Source organism: Antedon bifida, chromosome 3, assembly GCF_963402885.1.
Source record: "Antedon bifida chromosome 3, ecAntBifi1.1, whole genome shotgun sequence".
Classification (NCBI taxonomy): domain Eukaryota; kingdom Metazoa; phylum Echinodermata; class Crinoidea; order Comatulida; family Antedonidae; genus Antedon; species Antedon bifida.
The window spans coordinates 2,635,024-2,642,535 of record NC_136228.1 but is presented as its reverse complement, the minus strand read 5'-3'; the positions used below and the strand labels follow the sequence as shown (position 1 = coordinate 2,642,535).

General features: G+C 34.7%; 4 protein-coding genes across 5 annotated transcripts in view; 1 reads left to right on the top strand and 3 right to left on the bottom strand.

The window, feature by feature from the left end:
* Positions 1–214: 214 nt before the first annotated feature.
* LOC144838871 (C-type lectin 1-like) lies at positions 215–1,317 on the bottom strand. The gene is made up of 2 exons (XM_078694387.1): positions 1,039–1,317; positions 215–641 (listed from the first exon to the last, which is right to left on the bottom strand). The coding sequence occupies exons 1-2, from the start codon at positions 1,300–1,302 to the stop codon at positions 291–293; spliced, it is 615 nt and encodes a 204-aa protein (XP_078550513.1). The 5' UTR covers positions 1,303–1,317; the 3' UTR covers positions 215–290.
* The window catches only part of LOC144838861 (transmembrane protein 268-like), a 28,874-nt gene continuing 22,572 nt past the window's right edge, over positions 1,211–7,512 (top strand). Inside the window, exon 1 of one of the 2 annotated variants that reach the window (XM_078694377.1) lies at positions 1,211–1,472. Coding sequence is in view for 1 of the 2 variants with exons in the window: in XM_078694376.1 (XP_078550502.1) it covers positions 6,673–6,724 (52 nt within the window). In the remaining variant the exon portion in view is untranslated. Of the gene's footprint in view, positions 1,473–6,605; positions 6,725–7,512 lie in introns of those variants that run through there. The other variant, XM_078694376.1, reaches the window with a different exon arrangement.
* LOC144838476 (uncharacterized) lies at positions 1,792–3,537 on the bottom strand. Its single transcript, XM_078693865.1, has 2 exons — positions 3,379–3,537; positions 1,792–2,797 (listed from the first exon to the last, which is right to left on the bottom strand). Exons 1-2 carry the CDS (start codon positions 3,445–3,447, stop codon positions 2,378–2,380), a joined length of 489 nt encoding a protein of 162 aa, XP_078549991.1. The 5' UTR covers positions 3,448–3,537; the 3' UTR covers positions 1,792–2,377.
* Positions 3,808–5,460, bottom strand: LOC144838535 (uncharacterized). The gene is made up of 2 exons (XM_078693936.1): positions 5,179–5,460; positions 3,808–4,722 (listed from the first exon to the last, which is right to left on the bottom strand). The coding sequence occupies exons 1-2, from the start codon at positions 5,245–5,247 to the stop codon at positions 4,396–4,398; spliced, it is 396 nt and encodes a 131-aa protein (XP_078550062.1). The 5' UTR covers positions 5,248–5,460; the 3' UTR covers positions 3,808–4,395.

The window sequence follows — 7,512 nt, the reverse complement described above, 5'->3', positions numbered from 1 at the left end:
AAGACCTATCGATTTGAATCCAAGCCTGGTCGGTAGCGACCAAGCGTTCATTCATCCGTTCAGGCTTACTTTATTTACCTGCTAAGACTTCAGGACCAATTATCGCTAACTGGGTAGATAACCACTTACCCGGTTAAATTACTAAACGTGAACGGGCCATTACATATGATACAGCCCACACTACCGATATCAAACAATACAATTGTTTAGCAGATTACTGAATTAAATTATGATTTATTATCGTACCATATTTATTAACACTTTTTTACCTTTTTATCATTTTAACATTTTCAGTTACTTTTGTATTTTAATACAGATAGTAATATATTAAAGGCTTGCTTGTCCTTGGCTTTTGACTTGCAGATAAATGGTTGGAGGATGCTGCATTGTGCAGTATGCCATACACCGCCACTCTTGAATATTGCCGCGCATTCAGTAGGCATATTGAACGTTCCAGCCACGTTTGTAGGCTGCGAACTATCCCAAAGAGCGAACGTAAACGGAGAGCCGTCAAGCCAAGTGGTCCATGTATTTGTATTAGTATACGTCAGCCCGATCCAGTAGAATCCAACGTTCAGAATTCCTGTCAGTAACACGTTCTCTTCCATCGAAGTAATGGACGTTAATTGTCCCTCTAATTTCTGAAAGTTGGAAAATATTTTAAAATCATTAGACGTGACGCAGAGTACTATTTTATTTTGTACACATTGGTATTAAACACATAAATGACAGTTCCAAATTCAAGTAATGCTTTCAAATTTGCACACCAAACCGTCGCAATTGAACATGTGCTTCCTGTTAACAAGTTCTGCTCACATAAATGTGTTCAAGAGCTGAACACATGACGTGTTCAAGAGCTGAACACATGACATGTTCAAATGATGTTTTTGAATTAAACAACAGTGTTAAATAATAGAACAAAAAGGGTGTTTAATTTATGTTCATTTAATTAACACCGGGCGTTTCATGATATGATATTTTTTTAGCCGATAGTGATTTTAGGCCTAAATTTAGCGTGTGTTCTTGATGCCTACTTACCGTTTCACAGTGTGTCTTCGCGGCAGCAAATGTAAGAGCAGTTTCAACAACAACGTAACAGAATCCGTTTAACTCGGCATCACAAGCAAACGAAATTTCTAGAGTGGACAATACAAAAATAACTCTGATAATTTGCCCGACAACGACCATGATTGTCTGATTCTGTGGAATACAGTATCCAGTATCTGGTAAGACACTGGCTAGGACGGAGCTGTTGGAGAGTATGCAGGTGTCCAACAAGCAGTGTATTTCTGAAATTTGCATATTCGTATATCCACGCATGCGTAGTGTATTAATCGAAATATTTCTTTGTTGAATTATGGAGGAATTCTCCATGGTCGTTCAATAAAGTTTGGAAAGATAAAATGGATCGTCTGCAAGTAATATATGTTCGGAAGATTCAGTGTGGTGCTTTTTCAATCCGTAATAGACAGGTAGGCCTTTAAAGCTTGTAATTTGAACAGCAATTTATAAGTCAGTTAAAAATGATTCTTGAACATTGTAATAATATAGTATTTCATGCCTGACTGACTTCAGCAGAGGGAAAATAGTTACAGTATAGCACAACAGCCCCTCCCAGCCCCCCCTAGTGGGACATTCCTATGAGAGGGACGCGAATGTGTCCCATTATTACGTATTACGTAAATGAATGCAACAACAAAAAACCATTTTCAAATGTACTACATAATATGAAATATGTTAATTTATTAATTCGAATTATTGTTTTTTTAACATCTTATTCGTTTGAGCGGATTACACAAATACTATTATTATGAATGATACACACACAATTCAACAACTGCATTTACATTAGTTTTCTTTGCATTCTTCTTTCTAGTCGCATGCTAGCAAATAATTATATTTTTGTTTACATATATGCCTATATTTAATGTTGTTATTTAGATAACATTATATATATTTTATCCAAAGGAAAATTACTAAAATAATGTACAATAATGATGTTGGTATCAGTGGCTGGATCTCAATGCAATAGAGATATAAATAAAATAAGATCTGAAAAAATGACAACGCTGTGGGTATCAGCATGGAGTAATAATTAAGTATCAGTAGCTGGATCTTAATGGAGATATACAATAAAATAAGCTCTGAAAAAATGACAATAATGCTGTGGGTATAGGAAGATACACAATAAAATAAGCACTGAAAAAATGACAATACTGCAGTGGGTATGGCTGGATCTCATTGGAGATACAAATAAAATAAACAGAAAGCTAAATCAAAACAGCCAGCAGATAAAAAGTGCCAAGCTTTCGGAAAACACTATTCATTCGTCAGTACTAATTTGTTATTTCTATATTCATACAATTTTATTATTAAGTCATCTTCCACCTTTTTCATCTGCAGATGTTTCACCAGTTCCACCAGTAATTTTCCGAAACTTTTTTAAAACGTGTTTCAATTCCTGTTGCTCCTTTTGTTCTATAGACATCACGTGTTCAATTTCTTCCATGTCGTGCGTAAATTCATCCTGCAGTTTACTAATCGTTTCTTTCTTTTCACCATCTTTCATATTTCCAACATGTAAATTCTTCAGCTTGTGTTCCATCTCTTTTTCTGTTTCGTAGACGTCTCTCATGCCTTGCATTTCTTGATGGTTCCTTTTGTATTTGACACCAAGGCGTTGGCGTAACAAAGACATGCTGTGACTCTTGTCTTTCTCGGACAAATCCGAGCTTTTGATTCGTCTAATCTGTTCTAACACGTGACTGCGGAGGCCATGTGCCACTCCAGCATCGTCCTATAACATCAAGGAAATAATGTGTTATCTGTTTATGGGTCTAAAAAAATACAGCATAAATACACCAACACTACGTCGGTATATAGTTAAATCTTCATGAAATAGAGACAGTTGACGCGCGCGTTTAAAAGCTGTTGATAATGGTACGCGTCATGCATGCGCGCGTAAAATGTTTGTCTCTGCGCGTGCGGTATTTTTATGCGCACTATGTGTGCGTTATTTTTTAAATTGTTAATAATTTGTTACCTGAAGTGTTATCTGTTTATGGTCTAAAAAAAATACAGCATAAATACATCAACACTACGTCGGTAGTTAAATATTCATGAAATAGAGACAGTTGACGCGCGCGTTTAAAAACTGTTGATAATGGTACGCGTCTTGCACGCGCGCGTACAATGTGTGTTTCCGTGCGTGTGGTCTCTTTGTGCGCACTATGTGTGCGTTATGTTTTAACTTGTTAATAATAGTCAAAGACTGTATCTTTGATAATATTGATGGAATTATTTCCTCCTTGGTAATATCACACAATAGGACATTTAACAAATAAGTCTTGTAATATAATTGTATGTAATCGTACTTACCACAGTTTCTGCATGTACAGATATTATCGCTGTAAACGACATAAACAAGAACGCAACTTGAATATGCATGTTTAATGGTGTAACTTCGAGAAATGAATGTTTTACGTTCAACTCGAACGATGATCTTCCAACTCGTTTTTTAAAACCGTAATGAGCCCGAATCAATAGGGTCGATTGTATCATTCGTTTCTATAGAAACCACTGGTGTTGTATAACATGTCCATTAAATGACTTCAAATCGATATGAATAATTTACAATGGACGTGCTGGTATAAAATAAGATATTTTAAAAGGGCATTGTCATATGATTTATAACCACAATGCTTATTCACAAACAATAAAAGAAAAGTTGTTATTGTATTTTATTTATTACCTTAACAAACATACACAAGTAAGTAAAGTGTGAATGACATGTAAAAATTTAACGGCATAGTAATAGCATTTACAGTATAGCATTACTGTAATAATTATGCTAATACTGTATTTAAATTCAAATAATGACACAACTCTAAATAGTGTTGTTTATTGATTGAACAATTACACAATGCATAGAATATATGTAATAGACAGTGTGTGTATGATTATCAAACAGCTTGCTGAATATTTCCATAAACAGTTTTAAAGAAACAAAATGGAGTTACTGCAACAACGACAGTACCCTTAGTCATAGACACCGGTACGGAAGTAAAATATGTAAAGCTCTGTCCACACAAGTGGATTGACTAAAATACAGTTTATTTGCGCAGCTGAAAAAAATGATATTAAGATCTATCTACACTAACAAAATAGTTTGACAAAGTGTGATGCTCCCGAATAGGGTAGTGATATGACATCCAGTCATGTCCATATATGGGCACACCACATTTGTTTGTACATAAAGTTTTATAGTGTAGACAGAGCTACGGTATACAGTTTATTGGAACTTAATTGTAAATAACAGTACGAGGCCAATAGCGGGTGCTTCTTCTGGGATTAAGAGTTTAATTGGTTTGTTTTTTATTTGGCCTAGCTCCTCGTTTACTCTTTTTGAGATGCTGCCTTCTTCTTTCCGATGGCACCTTTACTCTTTATTTTCTTGAAGAGTTCTACCAACTCATGATGTTCCTTTTCTTCGGCTGACAATAATTTCTTAATCACTTCAGTCTCCTCAGTGATTTCTTTCTCTAGATTTCCAATTGACATTGTCTTCTCTCCTTCTGGCATATCGTCAAGCTTGACGTTCTTCAGTTTGTCTGCCACTTTCTGCTGTTTCTCATAGACTTCTTTGAGACCTATGATCTCTTTGGTATTTCTCTTGTACTCATCCTGAAGATGTTTTCGAATCTTATTCAATTTACTCGGTTTCTGTAAAATTAATAAAAACAACATGTCTTTATTGTTAGGCCAAGATCATTCAAGATTAATTTGTTAACCCTTGGTTACTTTTGGTTGCATAATATGTCCTTCTAGCTTGCTAACTAGTGGTTTACACCGTCAACTTAAAGTTTCAGTGATAGGCCTACTCTCTAACTAATCGAATTTTTAATGAATCTCTATCAATTGAAATAAGTTTAAATATAACATTTATTATTATTACTGATAAATATTATACAGTAATCCGAATAATTAAAGTTGGTGACTACTAAAACGATGAACTGAATTTAGAAAAAATAACGGGTTTCTTCACGTTAAAAAAGTAACACGACACTTGGCAGTGATCCACAGCCTTTGAGGAGCTAGATTTACCTATCAGAATTCGAATTAACGCCTTTCTCTATCTGTCTCTAAACCCCTTAAAACACAATTTTGTTGTTTACTTACGAATGCTTCAACTTGAAATGTTAACATCACTACAAATGTCAGGAAAATAAGTCCAGTTTTGGCGTCCATTTCAACGGTTATTTTCTGAACGACGAAGTTGGTTCAAGAGTCGAGTTCCACACAACCTGTTTCGAGACCTCCAAGTTTGCTAATGGGATTTAACATTCATGTGAATCGATGAAAACAATTCGATTGTGACATTCATTTCTATGAAAACAATCAAGTGTTATGTAACACTGGATTGTCGATTTCAGCTAAGCCTATTCACTACACTGTGTGAAGGATTCAAAGACAAAGAAATCCCCCTGTAAACGCCCTTGGTGCGTGCATCGTATTTTGTCACCTCCCTCCCTGCTTGGTGACTTGGTGTTTTATTTTGAGTCATCGTATTGTCTAATGTCACGTCAGTAAGAACTGTGACTTTTTCTTAGAATGTGAAAAACCTGCATAAGAATTCATTCATTTCAGTTGAATACGAATAATTATACAAGATATATTGTCTCCCTGAAAAATAATTTATTTTTACATTTTTTGTTGAATATGTTATTTTAATGTTACATAATAGTTATTCACTTTGACCAAAAAAAATGGATGAAAACAAAATTATTAAACTGAAAGAAATATAGTTTAAAGCAAAAAATATCTAAATTCATTGAGTTTTTCATGTTTTTGTGGAACAATACACTCTTTATTGGTGACTAAAAAGTGAAACCTTTCAGTGGAAAATTTCAATTTGTGTAAAGAACAAATCTTTTGTTGCAAACATATATAGTAATACATCATATAAAACTCATGGGTTTTTATTTGTGAAATGTTTCGATCAATTTACATTTATCGGCAGTTTATAATCAAATATTATGTTTGAAAGATGATAATGAATAATATCCAGGTAACGTATCCGCCTACTGAATCTACGCCCTCTATTACAGACAGGCGTATAACTTTGGCTTCTTAAACAATTTTTCGACGTTTAGTACCCGCTGAAGTGTAGGTGCATGTATATTTTACACACTATAGTAATAGTATACATTTTCTGTTTCTTGTTTCGGTTTAATACCGTGTATTTCATGCATTTTTTATATACTATCAATACCTCCATGATCAATATACAGTATCAGATCTTATACGCGGATAAGATATTATAAAGGTAAAGTTTATTACAACGCTTTTGTATCTGCGGTGGTGCGTTTATAATAACAAAGCAATATAAAACTAAAAGAAAAGTATAAAAAATAATATTTGAATCTTATATAAGAAAGGAACGAAAAACAATTTAAAACTAAAGAGAAAAATCAAAAAAATCTTATTGAGTATGATGGGACGGAGTCGAGAGGACAATTTGGTCTCTGGCACTTGAGGGCGGCCTAACAAATTTGCATCGCCGCAATTCAACTCTCTCGCAACAACAACACAACATACACAAAATCTGTGATGTTTTAATAACATAACAAATTGAAAATTAAAATGTGTAAAAGCACTTGATGAGTTTAAAAGATGGATAACGAAAATTACAAATCAAGCTATGCGAAACTATCATCCGGTTCAGGTGAGTAAAGTGTACAGTTAACCCAAAAACGCATTTTTATTTATGAAACTTATTTCATCAATTACTTTTGATTCACCTTTTTAGGCCTTACCTTTTCGTCTGTGGTAGGCCCGCCTCCGCCGTGTGGTCCCCACAAAGAAACCATTTCCCTGCTGGTGGTGATTCCGGAAACTCCCAGAGGTGGTACGTGTTTAGAGCCCTATCACCTTTTGAAGCGGCTTAGGCCCTAGCGAGCAACTCAAAATAAAATGAACAATGATACCCTAGGCTACAATTGTAAATATTGTTGGGTAGCTTAGAAATTATCTTATTTTTTTTGTAGACTTTGTAATTTTTATTTGTTTTATTTTATTGTTTTTCACTAGCTTAGCTAGCTAGGGCCTAGTCTAGTGGCTAGCCTAGCCTAGCCCTACTAGCTAGGCCTAGGCATATATGGTAGGCCCACATACAGACAGTTTAATCCAATTAAATTATAAAAATTATTGACTCTCTGGTCTCATAAATATTTAGGTTAAGTGCTGGTCATCTCGTCATATCCAAGCCAACCATCTCATACTCAACTTGGAAAACCCGTATATAATCAGTACTAGGCCTATAGGGCCTAGTAATAATAGGTATCTATTAGCTACCAATCTTGGCAAACTTGTAGTTGTAACCAGGGCCAGCCAACTCGTACACTACCAACTTTTGCAAAGGCTTATTCTATCCACTATTTGGCGAACTCGTACCACAATTAATAATTAAATGCTGTTTTATATTTTCTGTATTCAACTAAAATGTTTTGTCCG

What these genes read in the sequence shown, in the direction of transcription:
- LOC144838871 (XM_078694387.1), bottom strand. Translation starts at nt 1,302, where the DNA reads ATGCAAATTTCAGAAATACACTGCTTGTTGGACACCTGCATACTCTCC. An exon ending in CGAAGACACACTGTGAAACG is followed by an intron (nt 642 to 1,038) that starts GTAAGTAGGCAT and finishes TCCAACTTTCAG; the next exon opens with AAATTAGAGGGACAATTAAC.
- LOC144838476 (XM_078693865.1), bottom strand. Translation starts at nt 3,447, where the DNA reads ATGCATATTCAAGTTGCGTTCTTGTTTATGTCGTTTACAGCGATAATA. An exon ending in CTGTACATGCAGAAACTGTG is followed by an intron (nt 2,798 to 3,378) that starts GTAAGTACGATT and finishes TTGATGTTATAG; the next exon opens with GACGATGCTGGAGTGGCACA.
- LOC144838535 (XM_078693936.1), bottom strand. Translation starts at nt 5,247, where the DNA reads ATGGACGCCAAAACTGGACTTATTTTCCTGACATTTGTAGTGATGTTA. An exon ending in CATTTCAAGTTGAAGCATTC is followed by an intron (nt 4,723 to 5,178) that starts GTAAGTAAACAA and finishes TTAATTTTACAG; the next exon opens with AAACCGAGTAAATTGAATAA.